Consider the following 27,511-nt stretch of genomic DNA (forward strand, 5'->3'; position numbering starts at 1 on the left):
TCTGACACATTTTATTGCCCAATTAGGAAACAGGTATATGCAGCAATGTTGATTCTGTCTAGTAAGGAAAACACTTTCTCAATCTGCACTGTGAATCAAGGGTTTCCAGTTAGAGAATTCCACAAAAGGAAGGTCTGAAGTCCCAGCACGAACACAGAAATCCTGACATGGGTCCAGCAAAACCCTCCCAGCACGATACTCCAAGTATGTGTCCCAGAACCAAAATAATTTGAGTTCAGACATCTTCAATGATTTGCCCCGAAAAGAACTTGATTCTGTTTGATCTGAAGGACAGCCGACACCGGGCCTACAGCAGTGACTCGCAGCTGGCTGTGTTGCCCAGTGTCCCCCACGCGAAGCGCTGTCACCGCCTGTCCCCACACGCCGGGGCTGCGGGGTCACCGGCTGTACTGGCCACGCGCCACTTTCCACCGCTGAGCTACACAGTTCACAGCCGGAAGTCCGTCCTCTTAAACCCTTCACCTACGTCCCTCGTCCTCCACCCTTTCCCCTCTGGGACCCACTGGTTCAGTCTGTGTTTATGCGTCTGTTTTGTCGAGAACTTGATTTTTAATGAGGCTGAGGCACACAATTTCCCCTCAGGTAATGGAGATGCGCCCACTCACCGTGAAGCAGCTACTCTTACCCCTGAAACTGAGGAGGTGGCGGCCCAGCGTCCAACATGGTGCCCAAGTGAGTCTCAGAAAACCCTGGATCTGTGACTGTTCCCAGCAGGAGACACAACACAAGGGAATGACGTGTCTGTTTATTAAGGCAGGTGGCCACAGAAGCGACACCATTTTTAGCGGAAGAGCCGATTTTTCACTCCCTATGTTGTCTGGCGCTCTGCTCTGGACGTGGCCACTTCGAGGAGCAGACGGACCAATCACCACCCGGGCTCCGGCTGCCCCAGCGCGGGGGGAACGTGGGCCAAGCAAAGACGCGCGGGAGCAAACCCAACAGATTTCAGAGCGACCCCAACAGTTCCTTCAGCCAAAAGCAGCGCTCGTGTAAACCGCCGCGGAGAAGGGGTGATGCTCGGCGGGCATCCACGGAACACCAGCTACGTGCCACGCGGCGTGGCAGCCAGCGGAGCCTTCTACGTGGACATCCAGCCCAGCCCCAGAGGGCTCCGAGCAGAACCACCACCTTGGGGCCAGAGAAGGTCTGCGGAGGAACAGCTTAGACCGAGGCCCAGAACAGATGAGCCCCAGGCAGAGCCACGGCCAGCACACAAGGCCACGAAAGCCGCGGCGCTAAGGCCACACGGAGCAAAGTCTCCATGAGGGTCCTCCAGGGACTTGAGCCGGGAACGGCAGGAGCGGGGGTGCACGCAGACACCCGGCTGTCTGATGCAGGACAGCCACCCGAGGGAGCAGGCCAGGGGTCGCTGCCAGTCAGGGAGGCGGAACAGAGGAGCAGTGGGCGAGGGGGCCTGGGCGTGGGCGAGCAGGCTGAGCCCAGTAGCAACACCAGGCCTGGCTTTTACTGTCATCAAAGCTCCTGGTGACTCCATGTGGCCACAGTCCTGGGGAGGCCCTGAGCACATGAGCCACTTGTTCTTAAGGTCAAAGGCAAAGCCAGAACCTGGGTTTCTCACCCTGAGCCCCACATCCACACACATCCCACCAAACAGATTTAGAGCCAGAGGGAATTCAGAAGTTTAGCACCGAAAAGGCATTGCCTTAGAAACGCGGCCCTCACTTCCGCTGAGAGCAGACCAGGACATGAGGGTCGGCAGCAGGCATTAGGGTGCCCTACGGCGTCAAGCCTGTCCAGCCGGCTACGCAGACTGCTCCGCTGTCCCCGGCACGCGGCAGTGGCCCACAGTGGTAGCCTCCCAAGCGCGCGGACACTCGTCGCCCATCACGCTGGGCCTCCTGCCTGTGCCTCTGTCAGCCCCGGACGCTACGGAGGATACTGGCGCCCACAACCAGCAGCACGGCGAGGCCCCACGACTGGCGGCACGTCTGGCTCCCCTGTGAGCAGGCAGACACGTGGCAAGTCTAGTCTCCGTTCCTTCCTGAGCCCGGGCGTCCAGGTGAACGGGGAGAACCAGCCTCCGCTGGACTGTCCAGAAAAGCTGCCGCATCCCTCAGCCCCACAGACAGAAGACACAGGGACAGGCCCAGCCGAGCTGGCTCCTGGGCAGCACCTGGCAGAAGGCAGTCAAGGCACCATTCCCCTCTCCCAAGAACTCAGATATCGGTCAAGAAAGCGCCCCAGCCCCACAGAGAGGACATGCGCTGTGCCCGGGCACCAGAGAATGTGCCAGGCCTCTCCAGGGCCACAGCACAGCTTGTCCCCATTCTCACCCGAGCTCCACAAGCTTCTCTAACTAAACCTGTCCTGAGGATCAGGTGTCTAAAGGCACCAGCCCCAGCCCCATCCCGCCCTGCAGAGGTGGGTGGTGACGGGCACTGGGCACCCAGGCGGGGCTCCTGCAGCCCGAGCTGCCCCAACGGGAACGCGTGTGCCGGCGGCCGCTTGGAAGCCCCACCCATCTGCCACCCCCACCCGCCCATGCGCCGGGGGCCCTCAAGGCTGGCCGGCGAGGGCACTCTCAGGGTAGAGGCGGGAGAAGCGGCCAAGGGCCCAGATGGGGAAGACGTTCCTGTAGCTCGTGTAGTTGATGGCACAGGACTTGTTGAAGACACCAGCGATGTTCTCCTGAAAGAGTACAGGGAAATACACACCAAGGGGCTCCTTGAATGGAAACCCCGGCCGGCCCGCTGGACGGCTCCCAGGGAGTCTGCACGGGAGCCTCGGCGGGCCACCCCCTGCGGCCACCCCAGTTCTGGAGCCCTGCCCTGTGGCACAGCCCCCAGCCTGAGTCACCAACTCCTCACAGCTGTGCCGACCCCACACTCATCCAAGGGAGGGGCTCAGCCTTACATGACCTTGTGAGCCCAGGTCTGCAGGACCGGGGAGGCTGCCCTGCACTTGTTGCTGAGTCAGAGCCGTCAGGCAGAGGCTGAGGGTGCCCAGAACCGGCCCCCGCCCCAACCCCGGCCCAGCCTCTGAGCGAGGGCTTCCTCTGCAAATAGAGACCTGCTTCCACACACTTCCTTCCTCACTGGAGGCCGTGATGGATCGCAAACGCCCAAGACCCCGCCCACCGGCATGCCGCCAGGGGTCTGGGGGGCACAGGTGTGTGAGAACGACCATGCCAACCGAGGCCAGTGTTGGGCCATGGGCTCCTCGGGCCTCCTTGGCCTACCTGGGGCCAGTCGCCACTGGGAAGCTGCTTCCGAAGCAGACAGCTGACTCCTCTCTCCAGGGCCTCCACGCAGGGGTGCCTGGGGAAACGGGAGGCACTGAACACATCTGCCACCAGCCTCCAGAGGACAGCGCCTCTGGCCGCGGCCCAAGCAGCATCCTCGCCCTCACACAGCCAGGCAGGGCAGACATGAAACCCTGTGTGACGACTGACCTGCCCTGCCGGCCACGGCCGCTAGGACAGCTGGCACCGTGGACCATGACTGCCTGTTTCCTGCCCAAATCCCAGACTCCCAATCCCTGAAAAATGCAGAACGCAGCGTGTGCAGGGGTGAGCAGGCCGGGTGGGCAGCCCCGCGCATGGGGCTGGGTAAGGGCCTGGGCTGCTCCAGACCTGTCCTGGGGGCCCCGGCCACCAGGCACGGCTCTGTGCTCACCCCAGGACAGGAGGAGAACTCTCATGCCCACCGGGGCCCACCGGCCTTCCGGATTCTGTAAGGGCCCCAGAAGTCAGACGTGCTAATCCTCACTAGTCGTGGCACAAGGGATGACGAAACAGCAGAAGGACTGCGTGTGGGGTCAGGAGTGGTGGGAGGCAGACTGCCCTGCGGGGCACCCCCAGACTCGGCTGCTCCGGCTCACACTGACCTAGCCTAACTGAGGGGGTTTTAGGAAGATTCCCCAAACAGCCCCAGAGCCACCAGGGCAGCCCGGATCAGGATACCGTGCACGTGTGTGTGCCCGTACACATGTGTGGAGCCAGGAGGCCACAGAGAGTGCTGCAGGGACCTGCCTCACCCCACCCTGTGGGCCTGGGCCCTCCCCCTGGCTGTCACTTTGGGTGGTGGTCTTCGCAGCGGCGAGCCTCTCTGCGGGAAGCCCGCGTGTGGAAAGACCTGTGCCCTTGTCCTGCACGCCCCCCGCCCGGCTCAGAGCTCGGCTCCCGCACCCACCCAAACTGCCTGCTCCAGGCTCAGCGCCCCTCCTCCTCGCGACCCCATTACTCGGGCACGGGTCCCACAGCCCCCACCTGACGGCCATCAGCCCCATCAGGGCCCAGCACGTGTTATGGATCTGAGACGTGGCGCTCTGCACGTAGCGCCGCTGCTCGCAGGACTCGAAGTCCTCCCCCCAGCCGCCATCCGCCATCTGCCTGGAGAGCAGGAAGTCGCAGGCCTGGGAGACCGCCGCACACACAGCCCTACAGAGACCGGCAAGACAGGCGACCAAGATGGAAGGCCCCAGGCCGAATCACCCACTGACCGGGCCTCCCCAGGGTACGGAGGGGGTGTGGGACAGAGCACAGTGGGTGGCAGGGGGCAGCCTGCACTCCGTCCCACCCACCATGGGACGGCGATGGCACAGAGACCCCCCCCTCCCAGATGCAGTGAGCAGCTCTGGCACGACCGCCCCCCACCCAAAACACCTGCCACAAAGCTGGGACGGCTCAAACCTGAGGCCGCCTCCCTTCCCTCAACCCAGCCCGGGGCAGTCCCACTGGGGCTGGGGGCCAGGGGAGCCCAGAGGGCCCTCCATGCACAAGCTACAAGCTGGAAGCCTCCAGAACAGGGAGCCAAGGCCTCAGCCCGGTGTCTTTCCTGGGCCACTGTCAGCTCCAGAGCCAGGAATCTCACTCCTTCGAAAAATACCAAAGATGCCCCAAATCCAACACCAAAGGAAAAGATGCCCCCAGCAGAGCAGCCTGTCGGGAGGAGCCCCACCGAGCAGGGCCAGGAGCCCACACTCACCCGCTGCGGTAAGTCTGCCCCATGCAGGCGAAAGCTTCCAGCCCAAACCAGGTGCCGTAGGTGAAGCAAACCCCCCAGGAGCTGGAGGAAGACAAAGGAGGGTCTCAGCCTTTCAGCCTCTTCAGAAGGGCGTGAAAGCAACAGGAGCTCTGCTGGACTTAGGGGTCGGGGAAGCTGGGGTTATTTTCAAGAAAACCATCCACATGGCCTCTAGCAAGCCATCAACTTGTGCCTCAGGCTTAGGGCTGAGCAAGAGACCTGCCCAGCCTGGCCCTCACAGGACATAAGACGGACCCACACCCAGGGGAAGGAGGAACCACAGACGCGACCCCGTCCCAGGCCACAGAGCCCTCCCCACCCACACAGGCGGCCAAACTCCTTTAGCAGCAACTGAGCAAAGCCCCACCGGGACGAGGCCGGGCGCTCAGACCCAAACAAGGCCCACCTGCCGCCAGCCGCACCCCCACAGCCTTCCGGTGCGGCGCGAGGCCCCACGCGGGCACCCGGCGAGCACACTGAGGGCAGAGCCCTCCCACGCCCAGGCACACCCGCGCCCAGGCACACCCGCGCCCCGGAGCTCACTCACCCTTCCCAGGAGCCATCGGCCCGCTGCTTCTGCCGACAGAACTCCAGGCCCTGCTCGAGCGTCTCCCTGGAACACAGGACGAACACAGGACGGTGCTCACAGAGGCTGCGGGGAAACAACCCACCTGCCCCGGTCCACCCATCCTAAGGCCTCCGTCGAATCGGCAAGGTCTCCCTTCACAGACTGGTCAGAACCGGTGGTCAAGAGAAGAAACGCCGAGGTCAGGGAGGAAGCGAGGAGAGGACACAGGACGGAGCAGCCAAGTCGCGGCGAGAAGAAAGCAGGGCAGGAGGGGTGAGCGGCGGCCCCACTCCCGAAGCGGTGGCGGACAGAACCGGTTCCGCAGCCGTCACATCAGTGACACAGGCTTGAGTAAACAGGCAAAGTGAAATTTTCAAAAGAAGTTAAAAATTAGGAAATGTTAGATTTAGGGATCCAGCCTAAGCCCAAGCGGCTCTCTGGAAGGCTGGGCTGAAGGCACGAGCTCCACGGTGACCCCCACGAACCTCGCTGGCAGGTCCCACCCCCACGGCAGCCCCCGCGCCTTGGGACTTGCTTCCACACAACAGACTGAAGCCAGGTTGACGGGACATCATTTCGGACACTCGGGCACGGGGACGTCCAGCTTCCGTCTTGCTAGCAGACTCTCTGTCCCCTGCAGGTTCCATGAGATGGCACCGAGACCCACATGGCCAGAAACTGAGGGTGGCCTCTAGCCAATGCTCAGTGAGGGAATGGGACCCTCGGGCTGACCTTCTGCAAGGAATGGAAATCTGCCAACAGCCATATGAACCTGGGGCAGACCCTTCCTTAGCCAATGCTCAGAGGAGACCCCAGTCCCCGCCGGTGTCCTGGGTGGCAGAGGACCCAGCTGGGCCACGCCTGGGTTCCCGATCCACAGAAACTGTGAGGTAAGAGACACTGTTGTTGGGAATTTTAGGCATGCTGTCACTCAACAAGAGACAACCAGCACGAACAGTAAAGGGCCAAGCACATAACACCAGCAAGGAAAGAGCGCCGTGACCACAGGTGCAGCAGAAACGGAACGGTTAAGAGAAAACAAGAAAGCTTTATGCAACATAGGTGAAAACTTGGAACACACAAACTCCTGGGAAAGGAGCTTCTCAAAACCACCTCAAGCAGAATGGGAGCCTGGTTGGTTCCAGGAGGAACAGATCCCACCTTCCCAGAAAAACAAGTCCAGCACTAGAAGTTTTAAATGGTAAATTCTACTAAGTAACCAAGAACGATCATTCTAACGTGACACGGACTCTTCCAGGGAACACAGGAAGAAACACGCCCTCATTTATTCTAGAATCACAAAAGACCCTACAAGAGGGATGCGGGAAAGCACAATTGTCAGGCTATCCATGAATGAACACACACGCAAAATTCAAACCTAAATTTGGGGGAACTGAATACAGTAGAGATATGATGATTCCAAGTTAGGTTGTCCCAGAAACAACAGTGTTTCAACCTACAAGGATCTACAATAATCATCTATAACATTAACAGACACGGGATATCACGTTTATCATCTCTACAGAGACAGAAAAGTCATCTTAAAATACAACACCCACAACAGAGGGGAAAAGCAACTCAGCACATCAGGAAGAAAAAAGAACTTTGTTAACCTACCAAAAAAACCCTACAGCAAAAATCACTCCAAATGAGGAAAAATTAGAATCATTCCCCTTTATCATCAAGAAATACAAGCTGCCACCTCCACTTCTGCTCACGACGGGCCTGTACAAGCAGAAAACCCACAAGAACCCACAATGAACGACAACATACAGAGCTTCCTGGAGGGATTCTCTGGGGATTTTTTTTTTTTTTTAAAGATTTTATTTATTTGTCATAGAGAAGCGAGAGCGAGCACAGGCAGACAGAGTGGCAGGCAGAGGCAGAGGGAGAAGCAGGCTTCCTGCCAAGCAAGAAGCCCGATGTGGGACTCGATCCCAGGACGCTGGGATCATGACCTGAGCCGAAGGCAGCTGCTTAACCCACTGAGCCACCCAGGCACCCTCTGGTGGTTTCTAACATCCAAGGAGGGAATAATGCCAAGTCTCTACAACCTCTCCCAGAGACTAGAAACAGAGGGCACGCCGCCCGATTCACCCTGTGGTAAGAGGATCTCCTAGATACCAAAAGCAAAGACCTCACGAGAAAGGAAACTACAGACCATATGTCTCCGCAGCACAGACGCGGAAGTCCTCAAGAGGGCACTGGCAAATCACAACAGCGCAGAGTGAAGTCCGGACTACAGACCAGCGAGCATCATCATCCCAGGCACGGAAACTGACTCTGCATTCGAAGACCAAGTAACGTAACCTATCGAATCAACAGGCTAAACAGGGAAAGTCACGTGACCACACCAATAGCTACCAAAGTACTGGACAAAATCGAACCCCATTTACGATCAAAAAATTGCAGCCAACTAGGAAGAGAGGGAAGTTCTTCACCTTGAACAAGGATGTCCTCTCAGTATTCCTATTCAACACTGCACTGGAAGTTCTAACCAGTGCAACAGGACAGAAAAAGAAAATAAACGGTATGTAGATTGGGGAAGAAGAAATAAAACCATCTGCTCACAGATGACATTAGCTATGGAGAGAACCCCAAAGACTCGAGCAAAGCACTCCTGGAACCACTAAACAATCATGGCAAGGTTGCCGGGTATAAGGCAATTGTAATAATTCTCTTCTTACCAGCAATGAACAATCAAATTCTGAAATTAAAATCACAATATCAATTATGTTAGCACCAAAAAAAAAAAAAAAACTTAGGTATAAACCTAACAAAATACATACAAGATCTATAAGATGAAAGCTAAAAAATTATCATGAAAGAAATCAACAATATTTGCGACTTGATCTACAGATTCAGTGCAGGCCCAATCAAACAGCAAGTTACTTTGTAGGAAAGATCCCAAAGTTTATACAGAAAGGCAAAAAAAAACCAAAAACAACCCAGGATCGCCAACACATCATTGAAAGAAACAAAGATGAAAGTCTGAGTGACCCTACCCGACTTCAAGACTTGCTATAAGGGATGCTTGGGCGGTGCGGTCAGTTAACCGTCCGACTTCTGATTGTGACTCCGGTCACGATCTCAGCGTTGTGAGACTGAGCTCCAAGCTGGGTTCTGCACTGGGCATCAAGCCTGCTTAAGGTGCTCTCTCCCTCTCCCTCTGCCCCTTCCGCTGCTCACTTGCTCCAAAATAAATAAAATCTTTAAAAAAGAAAGAAAAGGACTTGCTATAAAATCTACAGTAATCGAGACAACGTGGCATGGTTAGAAGAATAAACATCAGAATGAAACCCATCGCCCAGAAACAGTCCCACATAAATTTAACGCGATCATCGTGGACAAGGGAGAGCAGTTCAACGGAGAAAGGAAACCTCACCGAGCGGGGCGAGTGCGATTACATGCAAAACCCAGTCCAGACACAGACCTCACATCCTTCACAAACAGTAGCTCAAGGGAATCACAGACCTGTGTGCAAAACACAAAACTATAAAACTCCTGAAACATACCACGGGAGAAAATCTAGGCAACCTTAGGTTTGGTGACGACTTTTTAGACCCAGTCCCCGAGAGGAGACACCAGTAAGCGGGACCGCATTAAAACAAGCAACTGCGGCTCGCCCAAGGCCCTGCTAACAGAAGGAAGAGACGAGCCACAGACTGGGAGAAACTCTTCGCCGAACACCTAGCTGACCAGGACTGCTAGTCAAAATGCTTTCCAAATACCCTAGAATGTGACCATGAGACAACAGAAGATCTAAACTCAGATCTGACCAAAAAACATACAGACAGTGGACAGATACATGACAAAACGTTCAACGTTTTCTGTCCCTAGAGAACGGCCAATTAACACAATAAACCGCTACACACCTATTAGAACGGCTAAAATCCAGGAGCACCAGGAACTCAAGGCTACAGAACACCAGGAGCTCCCAGCCGCTGCAAACTAACACGGGCGCTCCGGAAGCAGTTTGGCGGTCCCTTACAAAATCATAAATACTCCCACCGCGTGACCCAACCCCGTGCTCTCCGGTATTTACCCAGATGGGCTGAAGACACATCCACACAAAAGCCTGCATGGAGTAACTATGGCAGGGTGATTCGTAACTGCTAAAACGTGGAAGATGTCGTTCAGTAGGTAAATGCTCAACTCCGGCACAGATGGCCCCAGAAACAGGGGCTTCTGGGTGGCTCAGCTGGTTAAGCAACTGAGCCTTGGTCTCAGCTCAGGTCTTGATCTCAGAGTCGTGAGTTCAAGACCTGCGTCGAAGCCCAGTGTGGAACCCAATTAATAAAAGAAAAATAATAAAATGAAACAATAAAAGCTGAAACAGACACATAAATACAGAGAACTGGTGGGTGCCAGGGGGCAGGGCGTCAGGGGACGGGCAAAATGGGTGAGGGATGAATGGGAGGCACAAGCTTCCGGTTACGGAACGAATAAGCGGGGGGTGTAGGTACAGCGCGCAGGAGAGTTGCACGTCGGTAGAGCCAGCAGCTCTAGATCGTGGGCGTGCGGGTTTGAGCCTCACACTGGGTTGCACAGATTCCTTAAAAATAGAGTCTTAATGGGCGCCTGGGTGGCTCAGTGGGTTAAGCCTCTGCCTTCCACTCAGGTCATGATCTCAGGGTCCTGGGATCGAGCCCTGCATCGGGCTCTCTGCTCATTGGGGAGCCTGCTTCCCTCTCTCTCTGCCTGACTCTCTGCCTACTTGTGATCTCTGTCAAATAAAATCTTGGGGGAAAAAAAAGAGTGTTGCATGAGGACTACGGTAGCCACGCTGTGGTGAACACGTGCACGTCTGCGGGCCCACTGTGTGTACGCCTGAAATGCATGTTAACGTTGTCTGTCAACTAAAGATTCAGGGGCGCCCCGTGGCGCAGTCCGAGTGTCTGACTCTTGGTTTCGGCTCAGGTCACGATCTCAGAGTTGGGAGACTGAGCCCCACATCAGGTCCCGTGCTCAGTGGGAGTCCGCTTGGGACTCTCTCTCAGCCCCTCCCTCTCTGAAAGAAATACGTGAATCTTGAAAGAAAAAACAAGGGCGCCTGGGCGGCTCAGTCAGGGAAGCACCTGCCTTCAGTTCGGGTCGCGATCCCGGGGTTCTGGGATCCAGGCTGGCGGCGGGCTTCCTGCTCAGCGGGGACCCTGCTTCTCCCTCTGCCCCTCCCCCAGCTCACGCGCGCACGCACACGCGCTCTCTTGCTCTCTGTCAAACGCATCAACGAATAAGTAATCTTAAGGAAGAAGAGGAAAGACAAGACTGACAAGCTGCTGGTGGAGGAGAGGCCCAGGTCGCCCACGTCAGCAAGGAACCGGGGACGCAGCGGGGTCGGAGCTGCTGCCAGGGACACTGCAGGCAGCTCCGTGCAGATCCACAGAAAATGGAGCGGATATGGGGCAGTCCCCAAAACTGAAACAAACATGAAGAAAAGGAAATCTGCACAGTCCTAGAACAAGTAAAACCGACCCCGTAAGTAAGAACGTAAAACCTTCCCTCCGAGGAAACTCCCGGCCCAAACGGAGCCCGAACAGTTGGGGCGGAAGCAGCAGACGCCCGCGCACTCTTCCAGAGAGCCGGGGAAGAAGAGAAGCCTCCTGCTCCTCCCACGAGCCTGCGCTCCTTTCCCGGGAGAGCCAGAGCCTGCAGCGGACACTGGCAGGGGACAGCAGACTGTTTTCTCTGTGAGCACGGTCGTGAAAAGCCTCCGAAAATGCTTTCCGAGCAGAAACCAGCAACACCGTGAAGGCACAGCGTGACCACGAAGGGAAAGCGTGACCGCGAAGGGACAGCGTGACCAGGCTGGGTGTGCGCTGGCCCTGCCGGGAGGTGTGAAAACACAAGCTTGCACCGGGCGGAGGGGAGTCCTCAGAGGCGCCCGTGACACGGCGAGTCGGCTCCCCACGAGAAGTGGGTGCCCTGGCCCCGGCAGACGAGTCGAGGGTTCAAGCAGGTGAGCCACAGAAACCCACCGGAAAGTTCCCGAGGAGCCAAGACGAACCAACGGTAAACGGTGCCCCCGCGCTACCCGGACAGGCCGTGGCACGGGGGACGGCATGGGGGACGGCGGGCCGCTCTGTGACCAGCTGGCAGGGCCCCACGCGCCAGGTGATGCCCCAGGTGCAGGTCAGAGCCATCCGCAGAGAACCAGAAGGGGAGCTTCCGGCACCCGCTGTGCCCGCTGCGTCCCACGGGTGTGCCACCTCATGGCAGTTCCACGTGCGCACGTCTCTCCACGCGTACCAGACGTCAACAGGACGAGCTTGTTTAAAAGCCACCGTTTCTGTGGACACGGGTGCAGCTGGGGATACAGGCCTTTTTTACCAATATTAGGATGTGGAAAAGCTCCGATTTCTGTGTTACAGCTGTGCTGCTCTGAGCCCCGGTACACGCTTGATGAAGAGCCGGCCTCGGAACAACACGGACTTGAACTTCGTGGGTCTACGGGTAAGCGGATCTTTCTTGACAAACACCGAACTTTCTCCTTATCGTGCTAACATTTCGCTTCCTCCAGCTTACTTTATTGTGCGAGCGCGACCACGAAAACCGCAATGCGCAAACGCGTGCTCACCGACCGCGTAGGTCCCGGGAGGGCCGGCGCTCAGCAGCAGGTTCCCAGCAGTCAGGGTTTCAGGGCGTCAGGAGCTCCGTGCAGTCACTGCGCGGCCTGGCCTCCCTGACCCTCCGCGGGGCGGAGGCCTGCAGCTCGAGGCCCCTCCACTGCTACAGGAGTTTCCGTCCACAGTCCCTCTCTGCGGCGAGGCACCCACCCCAGCAACACACGCTCTCAGTGTCCGGTGAGCCCGCGTCTCAGCTCTCGGCTCCTCAACGGGCAGCACGCGTGGCTCAGTAACCAAAGATCCCTGTGTCCAGGCCACCCTTACCTGACCTCCTCGGCCCTGTGGTCTGGGAAGCGCTCGTGGAAAAGCTTCAGTGCCTGCATCACAGCCGAGGTGCACTCCACGTACGTGTAGTCGATCATGATGTCCCCTGAGAGGGAGGGAGGGTCAGCGCGCGCGAGTGTCGTCGCGTCACCCAACCCGGCAGCTCGTGCCCCGCCGTGAAGAGTGAGAGCAGAGCCATGCAGGACAGCAAGCGCCGGGTCACCCTCCAAGAAAACAAGGAAAGAGTCCCCGCGGAGGGGCCCAGGAGACACGGCCACCAGGTAGGAGGGTGGCCCGTGTCTCCACGGTGGCCTGGAGACCCGTATCCGGCTGGAGGACGTTTGGGCCGGTGGGAGAGTGAAGGAGCAGTACAGGCAGAGCTGCGCCCCACCCCAACCAGAGCACATCGAACAGAAGCGGGACAGAGACCCCGAAGCAAGGACATGGGGGCACGCAAGGGCACACACTCGGGGACAGGAGCTGCCTGGGTGTATTGTCCCTGCCGCAGCGAACAGCAGGGACAATACAGGCCAGTGGGTCCCCCCTGACACCTCCTTGCAATGTGCCTGGGCTCTGGGAGGAGCACCCAGGACACAGGACAGTCCCCAAGGAGGACAGAGCACACAGCAAGAGCCAGCCCAGACTTAAGCCAGAGAGCCAGGTGTGACTGCCACGGACTCCTCCACCACCTCTGAGAAATAAAACCACAATTTTCTATCCACAACCACTGGCATGATGGCCACCCTCAGAGGCCAAGAAGCACAGACACGCCAGGGCTTAGAGGGTGCTCCTTAAAGAATCCACCACTGGGGCCCCTGGGGGGCTCAGTGGGTTAAGCCTCTGCCTTTGGCTCAGGTCATGATCTCAGGGTCCTGGGATCGAGTCCCGCATCAGGCTCTCTGCTCAGCGGGGAGCCTGCTTCCTCCTCTCTCTCTGCCTGCCTCTCTGCCTATGTGTGATCTCTGTCAAATAAATAAAATCTTTCCAAATAAATAAAAAATAAAGGATCCACCACCATCTGCCTGCAGCTTGGCCGGCGCCGCTCCCGGCCTGGAGGAGGAACTCCGGCTCTGGTTGGCATGTCGGGTCCCTGGGTCTGTGTCACCAACCACTCACCAAAGACCTCCGAGGGGTTCAGCAGCTCCAGCAAGTGCCCCCCACGCTTAGTTTCATAGGTGGCAAACCCTCCATCAGAATTCCTCATGTTCAGCAACTAAAACCAGAGAGAAAACAACCTGAGAGTTTACCCGTGTACCTGAGCATAAGGAGGAACCCACAAGCTCTCGTGGACCTTTCTAGAAACACCCAAAGCTAAGAGCAATGGGGCAGGGTTGGGGAGCGGGGAGCCAGCTGTCACCTTAAACCGAAACCCTCAGTGCCCAGAGCAGCGGGCTGCAGCTTTCTCAAGCAGGTGCTCTGTGAGTGGCCACCTGGGGCCCTGGCACGCACCTGCTCCCCCATTTACAGAGCACACGTGTACTGCCGAGCTATGTGGTCCCCACGGAGAGACACGCACCAACACCGGGTACGCTGAGGGTTTCGCACAAATGCACAGAAGTTCCCATTTTCTCTCCACACAGCCCGTGGAGAACGCCAGTCTGCCCTGGAGCAGCCAGACCCGCGAGCCTCCCGCACAGGGCTCGTGGTTTCCCCAAACACAGATGCATCAGAGGGTGCGCCACCCGGGCTTGCAGTCTGACCCCAGGGGTTGGGGGGACGAAAGCCAGCCAGCAGTTCACACGTGCTGCTAAGAGGACCCGGGGGTGGGCGGCAGGGCAGCCTGGGCGCCATCGTGCCCCCGTCCGATGCCCAGAGCCTCACCACAGCAACGGCGTCACAGAGCCGCTCACGTGTGACGTGTTTGGTGACAAAGGGACACTTTTCCTGCAGAAGAAGGATGGACTTCAAGGCCTCCGCGGTGCAGTCGGCAACAATCCAGCCACAATCCAGCGTGCTGAAAGGGAAGCCCCCCTGCAGGGCGTGCGGCGGTCACGGGCAGGGCGGAGGGCTGAGCCCGTGTCCTGGTTGTCAGGACCTCCCCAGGTCAGAGCACCTCCCTCACCTGTGCAGCTCCATGCCGCACCCCTGCAGGAGGACCCCCCGACCTGCTGCGGGAGGCGCACACGCCACGTCCACGCTCCCACACCCCCAGCGGGGCTGCCCTCCACCCTCCGCGGCAGCCCCGTCACCCTGACCCAGGATCCTACGAACGCGGTCCCACTCCCTGCACGCGCTGCCATCTGGAAGCGCCTCTGAGGCACGGGTATGTGCGCATAGCCCCCAGTGTGCGGTGCGTAGACGCCTGCGTGGCTCAGCCACCTCGAGCCTGCACCTCCCCAGCCAGGGGAACCTCGGATGCGCTGACGGAAGCCCGCGCCATGTGTCTATCCGAGTGGGAAGCCCCAGGAAGCTGTGGGAAGAGCCCCATTCAAGGGCAAAGCAGGACCAACCAGACCACAGGACTCCAGGCAAAGCGGGGTGGCCACAGTACCTTGCTCATCTGGCGGTAGTACTTCTGGTAGTCAGGAGGGTTGTCTGGGACCTGGACAGCATCCAGGACGCACATGTGGGAAGCAGAGGAGGCCCCACGTCACCAGCAGACCCAGAACTGGGGCCGGCGGGCCTGGCACGGAACACATCAGGACCCACAGCCGCTGCCCTACGGCGCTCTCGAACACTGGAGCCAGAGGCACCCTCCGAGGCCTCACCCCCGTGGCCCGTGGCCCACAGCCCCCATCCGCTGCTGGGGAAACCCAACTGGGCACTACCCTGAGCTGGAGAGGGCAGGCAGGGTGAGGAGGTGGCACCCCTGCCTGTGGGAGCCCCAGCAGCCCCAGCCACAGGCCAGACTTGGCCTCACCTGTGAGAGTCGGAGAAACGCGTGCGCCTGCTGCAGGGCAGACGAAAACTCGGGCCTGTGCTGTGCTCCCGCCTGGAAGAGACAACGGAGGCGCGGCCGCTACAAGCCTGCACGGCTGAACTGTTTCCCAGGCGATCCGGGACGTCTTGCCGCCACTGGGAAACAGGAGCAAACCCACCCAAGCCTCAGGCCCTTCCACTTCTGCTGACAAGTCAGGAAGATGTGATGGAGAAACAAAGGAGATGAAACAGTCGACACCAAACCCAGCCCAGCCCGTCCTGCGTCCGTAAGACCCTGCCCCATCTAAGGCAGACCCCCATGTGGCCCAGACCCCCTCCCAAGGCCTTCCAGAATGTCACCACCCTCAGTCCCACTGGCACAAAAACACATTCCGGTTTCCCTCCAGCCTGTGCTGAGAAGTATCCACAACGAGCAGTCTGAGTGTTGTGAAAAGCCTAGAGCCCACTCCCCCGCTAGAAGCTTCCTGCCCTGTCTCCCCAGGAACAGACCTTACAAGGCTCCTGAAGCCTCCTGAAGCCTCCCAGCCCACCCACCACCCGAAGCTGCCGGGCAAGACCACTGTCTTGCTGGGACCATCACCAGAGGCCTCGGAGCTCAGGGGGGCCAAGAGTCAGGGTCAGCAGCGGACACCCAGAAAGGTCAACTAGAGGCTGAAGATCAAGGAGGCAGAGCACGTACCTCCAGCAGAGCCTGGATGGCGAATGAGGTGTCCCACACCTGCGAGCCGTTGGTGCCCTGCAGGCAAGGACGGGCCGTTAGAGCAACAGCGGCTCCCCCGACCCACCCACCATCGCCCGGGATCTGAGAGGCACCTGCAGGGCGGAGGAGGAATCAGGGGCTCCCAACAGCTCCTGCAAAGATGGGGGGAGCCCAGCCAACTCCTGACCCCAGGCTCCACGCTCTGTGCACTCCTCAACACCCATGAGGGCCAGAGAAGGGCTGGTCCTGCAGGCAGGGGACGGTTAGGGAGCCCCACCTGCCTCCACCAGGCTACCGGCCAGGACAGAACCCTCTCGGGGCATTTCGAGGATCTGGACGACCACTGCCGGGACGCTCTCATCCTCGGCCAGGGACCCCTTCACATCTGAGCACACCTGGAGGTGCTGGGGCCTGGCGGAGGCCTCGACAGAGGTGAACAGGACCCCCCGCAAATGCCATCCTAGGAGCCGCGTTCACCAATCAACGCTCTGGTCCCACAAGAATGCCAGTGGCCAAATCCCACTGAAACAGAGCTAGACGGGGACAGATACTCAGGTAACAGGGACAGGGCTGGCAACACCAGGGCCCAGATCAACCGACAGCCCCGAGAGGGCAACAGAAGCCCTGGCCCTGCAGGACACGGAGCAAGGACACCTGCCACCAGGAAACCCTCCTGCCTAAAAGAAACCGTTCAGGATCCAGCCTCAGGTCCTAACCCCCCCGCTGTCGGAAACGGAGGACAAGGAGGAAACCACCAGGCAGACCCAGAAGGTAGCTCTAGGAACCAATCGCCCAGGAAGGAAGGGCACCCAGACCACTGCACAAAAGTGGCTTCGAGGACCAGCCACATGGCTCAAACCCTGACGTCACCAAATGTGCCACAAAACCAAAGTGGGGACCATCACCAACCCTGCGAGGCGTCAACACCAGCAGAGCCGTTTCCTAAGAACGCATCAGCCGGGCAGGGAAGGGTTCAGAGGACACAAACAGCCCACACAGGGGCTCTTGGCCTGTAGGAGTCGGGGAGCCGCGGGTAAGCCGCACTGAGGTGAACTCCGCACGAGACGGTGCTACATCTGTGTGCGCCCGTCCTACAGGGCCAGCGGCCCACGCGATCCAAGCACACTGCTGGAGGCTCCAGGTCTCCACATTGCGCCAGCCGGTCACAGCAGACGAGAACCCCCACAGGGGGACCTGACGGCTCCTGGGCTCACTGCTTCCAAGCCTGGTCAGGAGCAGCCCGCCCCAGCCGCACTGTGGTCAGGTACCTCCACCCCCGGGTCGGGCACAGGAAACAAGCCAGGGGAGAGGCAGCAGCAGAACGCCAGCTTGACGGACGGCGCAGAACGGGAAGGGCCAGGTGGGAGCACACGTGGGACGGACGCCCTCCGAGGCGAGGGCGGCTCTGCAGGCGCTCCGCTGGGGCGCACAGCACAGGTCCTGCCCCCGGACGCCTGCACGCCCCCGCCCCGTCCGGCCCGGCGTGTGGGCACGGAGGCCAGTGTCACAGCGGGACGAGGCGGGCCCGTCAAGAACCCCTGGAAACGCTCATCTGCTCCTGACCTACAGCTCTGAACTGTTCCCATGGGCCGAGGTCAGAGGGCGGGGGGTCGCCACAGACCCTCAGCCCTCCCACAAGCCCTGCACCTGCCGATGTCCCTGCCACTGGCTGTCCCCTCAGATGCAGGGGATGCTCACAGCCACTCAGCACACGCTGCCAGAACTCCCCGCGAGGAGCGGTTACCCTACCAAACCCCAAGATCAGGAATGGTTAGAAAGGAAGCAAGTGGCCATAGCCTTGTAGCCTTTACCTGCATTTTCATGCCATCGAGACCCAGCCTGTGAGGACGAGAAAAGCCCAGGTCAGGGAGTAGAGGGCTAACAGCTGAAGTCCGGCGACCACGCGGAGCCTGGCTCACCCCGCTTACAGCAGCAGGCCCACGTGGCCGCCGGACGGAAGATGGTCCCTCAAATGCACAACTCCCTGTCGTGGGACACCGTGGGACACGCTCACCCACGACGGCCCCACCGCGACCAGGGACTGACCCGTTCTCCTTGTCAGTGAGGCCTTCCCGACGTTGCCCTGCACCCACCCAATCTGCTGCAAGCTTCCAGAAGCCCCAGGAGTGAGTGCTTCATGGCAGTTCAACTCCACGCCAACCCTCACCACCTTCCCCAAACCCTGAAATTCCTGGTCCAGGCGTGACTCCAGACTCCCCAGCACCCTCGAGAGGACGCGGAGATATGGGACCCTGCCGCCTGCCGCTGTGCCCAGGGAGGGCCCCTGCACGTCTGCCCTTGGCTCTTGGTCAGCAGCAGGAACCTGGTGACAGACCGGCCAGGCCCTTCCCACTACTCACCAGAGGTAATCAGGAATCCTGGAGATGTGCTCCCGGAAGACGGAAGAGGCCGGCCCATCCACATGCCAGCGCACAAGCATGTTGATAGTTTTCGAGATCTGTGGGAGACACGACCTCGTCAGGACCCTGCTCCAGACACGCGGCAGCTCCCACACATGAGGATGACAGCGCCAACCCTGGGCCCCCAGCACCACCTCCCTCTGAGCCAGACCAGGCCTTCCACTCTCAGCGGAGCGCTCACGCCTCACCAGGCCCTGCCAGAGACCGAGCCAGAGCTGCACCCCACAAAGGGAGGCAGGAGAGGCCTGAGGCATGTGCACGGGGTGGGGGGGGAGGATGTGAGCCGAGCCAGCTGGCGAGCGAGCACAGCCACGGCAAGGCCTGGGGGCCCAAGTGACACAGCTCCACTGGACTGACCCGAAAGGCTGCCATCATGGCCCGCCAGGGCACCAAAACAGCAGCCACAAGGCAGCCCCTCGACCCCGCACTGCCTGGGACACCCCTGCCTCTACAAGCGCGTCCACGCTGGGCTTCTGCCGGGCCCCACGGCCTCATGATGCAAAGCCGGCTCGGGAGCCCAGAGCCTCAGAGTGAGAGCCCTGGGTCACAGGCTCAGCAGGAGCCGGGCTGGAGCTCCGAACCCCACAAGGCAAGGGCAGTAGCAAGTTCTGTGGGGAGATGGTCAAGGGAGAAAAGGCATCCCTCCCAACTGGCCAGAAAGATCTTGAGAGGTGGCCCAAGGAGCAGCATGCCAAACACACTGGGTGGTGGGGAGGGTGCTGTCTGCCGGGCTCCAGTGGGAGACCTCACCTCCAGGAAGGTCACACTCCCAGCTCCAGAGACGGGCCTCAAGAGGGCCTCCCACCCCAGCTCCTCCCCCTACACGGCGGGGAGGTACTGACACGGGGCAGCGGGAGCACTGACCGGGCCAATGCTGAGGCACTTGGAGAAGCGGTCGTCTGCCACGATGTGCTCGTACAGCTTCTGGACAGCCCGCTGCCGCAGGCTGGTGCTGTGGTGGCGCTCGTACAGGTTGAGTAATGCTGCAGGGGTGAGGTCATCAGCACAGGATGGCCCCTGGGCCCTTCCCTACCCTGTCCACCCCCCGACCCTCCCCGACATCTGGATGTGCTGCCCCGGCCCTGCCCCTAGGACCGTGTTTCCTGAATGGAAACCCAGCCAGGGTGCATCTCAGCACTGACGGAGACAGGGAGCCAGCTGCCACCCCGGGGCGCAGCGCACAAGACAGGAGCAAGGGGAGCACGAGCCGTGGAACAGGACGCTTCCACACGCGGCCCCCGTGCTGGCCCCCAAGCCACGGGGCTTCCTGCAGGGAGATGGGCCTCCACTGGGCCCCCGAGTCCCTCCCCCGACTGGAAGGAATGAGTGTGCCCTCCAGGCCCGCTTCTCCTGTCTGAGAGCCCCAGCCCTGGGCCTGCTCCAAGGGCGAACACAGGGCAGACCGACTGGACACGAGGCACACACGGCTGTCCTCCTCATCACCACGCGGCCCGCACGACAGAGGGGTGCGAGAGAGGGAGGAGACTCGGCGCCAGCTGAGGTGCCCGCCAGGCCTTTGGGGAGCACCCACCGTACACCACGCGGAGCAGCCAGCTGTGCGGCGTGTACAGATCCTCAGGGGCCACGCTGCTCCTGTGCGCCGGCCAGTCGATGCCCGCGTAGTCCTCCACGTAGAGCTCCTGGGGGCACCAGCGCCTCAGCACCCTCCTCGCCCACTGCCCTCCCAGGGGTGCACCCCAGTGAGCCCCAAGCCGGCTCTCGGAAGCTGCTCCCCCAGGCGGACTCTGCTCCCAGGTGCCCCGAGCCGTCCCCTCGCCCCCGCGGGCCGTCACGGAGGATCCGGGAAGGCGGAGGTTCTGCTCTCCCAACTTGGAACTCAGCTCTGCAAGCAGGATGCGCAATCGGACTCGAGGGGGCCCCCAGGCCTGGGGGTCCCTGCCCAGGAGTTCTGACCTGGCGGAGGCTCTCGATCAGCGGGTCCTCCTTTGCGCTCAGCCGGATGGCGTAGCAGTAGCTCATGGGCAGGTAGACCTGTCGGCAATGGCACCAGAGCGTGGAGGGGTGCGCGGGGACCCAGTCAGGAAACAGCCTGCGGAAGAGCACGTCGGCAGAAGGTCCCGGCCCCCTCCGGCACCAGCCACGCAGCCCCGGCCCACGTGGGCACAGCCACCCGCACGTCACAGCCACACTCCCACGGTGCCGACAGGCACAGTCTGCAGGAGTGACAGCCACTCCTCCCACTTCAGCCTGAAGCCAGGAAAGTCGACGTCGACACCTCGAGGGCCGTCTGCCGTACAAAGATGCCACGGCGATGCAGAACGTTAATAACGGACAAACAGGGTGAAGGGTCTACGGAACATTCTGCACTCTCTCTGCGACTTTTCTGGAAATTGAAAACCATCCCAAAATAAAGTTTATCTAAAACCCTTCAGAATGGACTCCTCTTCCCAAGATTGAGGCTTCGAGGGTTATTGTCATCTCCACCAACATGTTTTAGGCCAGACATTTAGCCTGGCCGTAGCACAGCCGCCCGGGGGGGTGGGTACCCGGGGCACTGTCCTCACTTTCCCTCCCAGCCTCCTGTCGGAACATGTGAGGGGCAGGGGCAGGCCAGTCACCAGCTGGGCAGGGACCCAGCCCTGGGCCAGCTCTAGCTTTGGGCCCCTTCCCTCCCTCCAGGGCGCCACCACTCGCTTCAGGGAGTGGCAGACCTTACAAGGGCGTATGTTACAGCTTCTCTGCCGCTGGAGAGGTTCAGGATCTCCGGTCCTCCACCCTGCACACCTTCCCCCCTCAAACTCACCCCTCCAATGCCACCCCAAGCAAGACCAGCAGTGCCCTCACGGCCCAGCAGAGACCACCAGCGCCCTGACACTGGCCTCCCAGCGCTGGCTCGGTGCCCTTCCCTGCCCACGCCTCACGCCCCGCACAGGTCCACGGGACACTAGCGAGCCGCCAGTGAGGACAGCAAGGGTGGCCCCAGGACACCTCCTGACTCCTCCCAAGCACCCCTCCCAGCACCTCACCTCACTACCCTCTGCCCGTCACCCCCCGGCAAGGCTGCGGAGGTTGGGCCCTCAACCCTGGCGTCAGAACCCTTCACCTGGAGGACCCCCGCTGCCGAGGTCGCTAACACAACAGCCCCCAACCTCCCTGACAGCTCCCCGGGGGCCACGACACTGCTGACAGGGCTCCAGGGAGCCACAGGGGCTCAACCCAAGCTCCACCAGGGCTCTCAGCCCCTGAAGGTGACACCGGCGGACTGACATGCCCATGAATGTTTTCTGGGGAGATGCCCAAAATGTGAAGATGCTGGCGAGAGTGTTGCAGCGGAAGGACTCAGTGCTGACTCCGCGGAGTGTACAAACGGCACCGTGGTTCTGTGCACAAGGAAAACCTTCTCTTTTAAACTGAGGTGGCCACAGGTGACAATACGATGCCTGGGATCGACCTTCCCAGTCACCGGCAGAGATAAGAGAACAGAAAAAAAGCCCAGCCCAGCCCAGCGCTGAGGCTGGCAAGAGCTGCACGCCCGCTGCCTTCTTGTCTCTGCTCCCACGGAGGCTCCGAGCGCCCATGACGACAAGACACAGCACGGCCTTCTGCAACAACGCCAGAGCTTCACGCTCGCCACACCAGCCGTTCTCCCAGGCTGGAGCAACCTGCTCACCTGCCCGAGGCCCAAGCCCACGGTGCCCCACTGCTGCCCAACCGGGAACCCCTTCCATCCGGCTGCAGGACTCAGCCAAGCAGGGCCTCCACCGGGAGCCTGATGCAGCCTCCCTCCACAGAATGGGCCACCCCCTCGTCTGTGGAACAGGCAACGAGTGACCCAGGGCCGGTCACCCGACTCAGGAAAGCACTGGTCACCCAGCCCCAAATCAGCCGCAGAAGGACAAGCATACCACATCTCCGGGAACAGAGTGTTGAGGCCTTCCCAGCTGTAAACGTTCAGGACAGCCAACCAGAACTTCCCCCAGGAAGGGATGAGCAGAGCACCGCCTACGGAAAAGCAAAGTCCCCAAACACCTGCCCGACTGTGAAGATTAGCTCCTCAGGAACCGCATGTGCCCCCTCGCATGACCCGAACACAGTGCTGAGGCTCCTCGAGCCCAGGAGAGAAGCGGGCTCCCGAGCTGCTCAGGACCGCCCAGCGGCACAGGAGCTGGGGCACCAGCGGCTTCCCCAGAATATGAGTCCAGCCCCAAGACGGACTTTCGCGGCCTCTGCCTGCAGGAAGGAGCACCCAGCAGGGGCTGTGCAAGGAGTACCTTTCTTGTGAAGAAGGTTCCGGGCGCGTACCAAGTCGGGATCATCAGGCCCGACACCCAGGATTCTCAGAGACACATAGTTGAGTGCAGTCCCGAACACCGTGGACTCACCTTCCACGTGCCTTGGGGAGGAGACAGAACAAGAGAATGCCACACTTCATTACTTCTAAGAAACTGAGCAAGGCTTTCAGCGAAGTCTCCGGAGAAAAGTCAAAAACGCTCTAATACCTTTCGCTGACGTAACGGGAAAACATAACCAACACCCCGAACTGCCACACAGCTCCCACACCTGGACTGTCCCCAGCTGCCTGGGCGCGCCCTGCCACCTCCTCTACTTACGTCCCATGCCCAAGTCCACGGGGCCAGTCCCAGGGCAGAGGCCCAGCTCCGGCTCCCTCATCACCACAGCACACAGACCCAGCTCCAGAGGGAACAAGCAGAGGCCCAGAGCCCCGTCAAGGGGCAAACAGAGGCTGGGCTGTCCCCCAAGAATTTGAATGGGGGACCCCTGTGGTGTGGATTTAGCTCACCGGGAGGAACGCCAGCCCTGGGTGTGGAAAAAGAGGTACCAAAGCCCACGACCAGGGCAGGCAGGCAGCTGAGCCCCCTGGGGGAAGGCCCTGCCCCCAGCTGAGCTATGTGTCCGAAAGGCACACTGAGAACTGGGGGGCACCTGGCCGCCTTCGCGCCACCTGCTGCCACTCCAGAGTCAAGAACTTCCTTCTGCCTTAGTGGTAACAGCCGGAGGGTTTTCTGTGGGGTGAGTCTCACGAGTCTCTCGAGCAGTCAGAAAGCCGAGTTGCAACACAAGCTAGAGGACCCATGGCCAGAGTGTGCCGCCACCTGTCCTGAGACCCCCGGGACACCAGGGTCCAGCTGACCACAGCACCCAGGCCACATCCACCTCCCACCCACCCCAGGCCCAGAGTGGCTACAGCCCCCCCCACTTTTAGCTCCTGCGTAAGAACACGCGTGCACACGCACGCACACGTGGCAGTAACAAAGCGACTCACAGGCCCCAGCCGCCGTCGGGGAGCTGCACTGACCGCAGGTACCGCACCATCTCTTCTCTGCAGCCCGCGGGCAAAGGGATCTGGGCCACGTAGCAGGTGATCAGGAGGCCTATGTGGCAGAAAAGATGTCACCGGGCGCAGACGCTCAGCACTGCTAAGCCCAGGCCCCTTTCTTCCCACCCTACAGGGAGCTGCTCTGGCCCCTTCCTTTCCGTGGAAACGAGCCTGAAGTGAGGCCCCAGGAGCGGCAGCAACACATGATACCCCTACATGGGGTGTACAAAGCCCTCCCAGCCACTCGAAGTTCCCACAAGACTGTCTACACCTGCTGGAAAAGAAACACCAAATGGTTCACCCCTGGATAGCACAAGCTTTATTGCTTATGTTTTTTTTTATAGGTTTTCTTCTAGGATATGTCACTTTGCAAACTGGAGAGATAGCCAATGGCCAATAAATTTTATCCACAAAAAACCTTTTCAGCCTAGCCCTCCCGAATATGGTCCTCACTGGCCATCCCCATCCCTAGCCTCCACCTCCCCAGCCACAGGCTGTGGTGCCCTGCCAGGGAGGTGAGGGGGCTGGGTGTCTTGGGGTAGGCCCTAGTCAAAATGGACCACGAAACACGTGCCTGACTCTGGCTCCGAGGCATCAGAAAGCCTGGAAGACAGACTCAGAAGAATGGCAGCTACGTTTGGAGATGCTGCAGAGGTTCAGAAAAAAAAAAATCACCCCAAACCAAGCCCGTCTCTTTTCATTACAGGTATGACGCTGCCAGGACAAAGAAACATACATGGCCAAGAAACAGAACCAGCATCTTCCCCACTCTACAGGCAAGGAAACTGAGGCACGGGCCCCAAGTAGTAGGGCAGGGGCTGGAGCCCGGGGTTGGACCCCAGCATCAGGGCTCACCACAGTGGTACACATATGTGCACGTATGACCAAATCCGATTCCCCACATCACATAGGAGGCAGCCAAGGCACAGTGAAGTCCTACCACCTTGCCTGGGGTCAGAGCAGACCAATGCCATGTCAGCACCTTCCCATAAAGACCCATGGGAATAGTCAATGCCACAATAGTCAATGCCAACTACACTCAATGGGGAGTTGTCTATACAGAACCATGGCCCCCAGGAGCATCTTCCCAAATTAAAGCAGGAAAAGGAAGGAGCGGTGAAAGCTCAGCCAGCCATGGAAAAACCCCGTATAGTACCTCTGCACAGACCAACCTGAGAAAGAGGGTCTGTCCAGAGTTCAGAAGAGGGAAGGCCAAGGCGCAGCCTACAGCCTGCACGGGGGAGGAGCCCCAGCAGGCGGAGCCCAGCACTGCAGCAGGAGCACGAACCAGTGCAGCTGTCCCTGGTGCCTCGAATGTATGACCTAGCCTGATTCTCATCAGCCCCATGTCACTGATGAGGTGGCCGAGGCACAGTGAAGTCCGGTCACCTTCCCGAGAGCAGGCAAATGTGGGGTCCCTGCCTCCCTATGAAGACCTCCGGCAACCGTCTCAGCAGGCTGCAGCCGGGGCCAAAGGGAAGAAAGAACCCCTTTGGCTGACCCCTAAGGACAGGCCCCTGGGTCCCTGGACAAGAAGCTACAACGCTGCACAGCCCAGTACGGACAAGAGCAGACGGAGAAAGGAGTCCTTCCACATACCTTTACAGGAGGGAATTTCTGACCTGACCCAGCTGAGTACCTACTGAGTGAAAATCCTCAGAACACGGCGGTTTGAGCTAGCCGGACCAGATGAGGACCCAGGAGGCCCAAACGCAGTCCGCCTAGGACTCACCAACTGAACCGGCAGGTTCCCTGCCTGAGCTCCCCTGCCCCCAGGGTAAGTTCGCCCACACCAGCTACCTGGCCTCCCCCAACCCGCCTGGATGGCCCTGGTCAGTGGGTAGAGCCAGCAGCTCTAGATCGTGGGCGAGCGGGTTTGAGCCTCACACTGGGTTGCACAGATTCCTTAAAAACAGAATCTTAAGGGGCGCCTGGGGGGCTCAGTGGGTTAAAGCCTCTGCCTTCAGCTCGGGTCATGATCTCAGGGTCCCAGGATCGAGCCCCGCATCGGGCTCTCTGCTCGGCGGGGAGCCGGCTTCCTCCTCTCTCTCTCTCTGCCTGCCTCTCTGCCTGCTTGAGATCTCCTCTGTCCAATACATAAATAAAATCTTTTAAAAATACAATAAAATCTTAAGAAAAAAAAAGATCCCACGCATCACCTGCGCACCTCTGACACCTTCACAGAGGCCAGGTCCTCCGTGTGCAGCGCCTGTCACGCGCCCTGGGACCGGGGGCCCCTCCGCCCTTGCCCCCAGCAGCGCAGCCCTCGCTTCCTTCTGAGAACTCGGCGCCCCGCCGCCCCACGCGGGCCAGCGCGGGCACAGGCCACCCCGCAGACCCCTTCCCCAAAGCTGCAGGGTTCCCACCCGCCCGTCCTGCGCGGCGTTCCCCGCGCGGAGCCCGGCCCGGCCCGGGCCCCAGCCCCGACCCCGGCCCCGCAGGCCGGCGCCCGCGCACGCCCGCACCACCTACCCGGCAGGAGGAAGAGCGGGCCGCCGTAGTCCCCGGCCCAGTGCCCGTCCTCGGCCTGCAGCCGCACGTAGAACGCGATCCCGTTCAGAGCCGCCGCGCGGGCGCTGTCCGCCTGGGGCCAGGCCTGGAAGGGACCCCCCTGCCGCGGGGGCCGGACGGGGCTGAGCGCGCGGCGGCCGTCGCGGGCCCGAGCGGGGACCCCGGGGCCCGAGCGGGGACGCCCACCCGCTCCCGGCCGGACCCGCAGGCTCCGCCGCACCAAGGCAAAGGCCGGCCGCGCGCTCCCGGGAGCCGCCGCCGTTTCCAGCCCGCGCCCCGCGCCCCGACGCCCCGCGCCCGCGCCCCGCGCCGCACTCACGGGGTCCAGCCCCAGCGCGTGCGCCTCCAGCGCGGTGGGCCCGCGGCCCGGCTCCTCGTCCCGCGCCAGGTACGTCCAGGTCTGCCGGCCGCGCGCGCTGCACAGGCGCCAGCGGCGGAGGTCGGTCGCCGGCTCCGTCCTGTGGGGGCCGCCGCGGCGACGCAGACACCTGCGGGCCGGGCGCTCGGGTCAGCCGCCCTCCCCGGGGCCTTCCCGCCGCCCCCCGCCGCCCCCCGCCGCCGCCCTTCTCGGGGGTCCCGGGACGCGGGACTCACGTGCCCTCCGTCATGACCGCGCTGCTCGCCGCCGCCGCTCGCGCCCCAGGTCCCACCCGGCGGCCGCGGCTCGGGCGTCTCGGCAGACGTCGCGGGCGCGGTGGGCCGATGCCCCGCAGCCAATGAGAGCGCCGCGAAGGTGGGCCCAGGGCGCGCCCGGCCGCCTCACTGGTCGACAGCCGGACGCCCCAGCGCGACGGGGGCGTGGCCCGGGCGGGGTCTGAGCGGGCCGGGGCGGGGCGGAGGCGGGGACTGGGCGGGGCCTGCGGTCGCGACCCGGGGGGTGAGGGCAGGCAGGGGGCGTCGGGGCCGCCCGGGGACAGTCGCGGCCCCTCGCAGGGGTGCCGGGGCGGTGCGGCCCCGGGATGAGTCCAGGGTGGACGGTCTGGACCCCGAAGGGAGGTCGGGAAGGCGGAGACTGAGAGCGGCGGGGCCGGGAGGGGCCGCGGGGCGGGGCGCGGCGGGCCTGGGGCGGGAGGCCTCGCCCGCACCGACCCCGCACCGACCCCGCACCGACGCCGCAACGACCCCCGCACCGACCCCACACCACCGTCCGCACCGACCCCCGCACCGACCCCACACCACCATCCACACCGACCCCGCACCCACCCCACACCTCCGTCCGCACCGACCCCCGCACCGA

At 61.0% G+C, this 27,511-nt stretch overlaps 1 protein-coding gene across 2 annotated transcripts; it reads right to left on the reverse strand.

Annotated features, from left to right (window-relative positions):
• LSS (lanosterol synthase) lies at positions 1 to 26,951 on the reverse strand. Of its 2 annotated transcripts, none has more exons than XM_059164987.1 (22): positions 26,869 to 26,951; positions 26,594 to 26,762; positions 26,236 to 26,374; positions 23,710 to 23,818; positions 22,697 to 22,818; positions 22,331 to 22,427; positions 20,379 to 20,514; positions 19,996 to 20,104; positions 19,329 to 19,447; positions 18,405 to 18,502; positions 17,856 to 17,883; positions 16,024 to 16,080; positions 15,325 to 15,396; positions 14,956 to 15,006; positions 14,286 to 14,348; positions 13,581 to 13,677; positions 12,465 to 12,570; positions 5,554 to 5,619; positions 4,968 to 5,048; positions 4,250 to 4,420; positions 3,221 to 3,299; positions 1 to 2,670 (listed from the first exon to the last, which is right to left on the reverse strand). In XM_059164987.1, the coding sequence occupies exons 1-22, from the start codon at positions 26,880 to 26,882 to the stop codon at positions 2,539 to 2,541; spliced, it is 2,115 nt and encodes a 704-aa protein (XP_059020970.1). In that variant the 5' UTR covers positions 26,883 to 26,951; the 3' UTR covers positions 1 to 2,538. The 2 variants fall into 2 exon arrangements, with proteins under 2 accessions (XP_059020970.1, XP_059020969.1); XM_059164986.1 differs by having other exon boundaries at positions 14,286 to 14,435.
• Between the last annotated feature and the right edge of the window lie 560 nt (positions 26,952 to 27,511).

Source organism: Mustela lutreola, chromosome 2 (assembly GCF_030435805.1).
Source record: "Mustela lutreola isolate mMusLut2 chromosome 2, mMusLut2.pri, whole genome shotgun sequence".
Taxonomy (NCBI): domain Eukaryota; kingdom Metazoa; phylum Chordata; class Mammalia; order Carnivora; family Mustelidae; genus Mustela; species Mustela lutreola.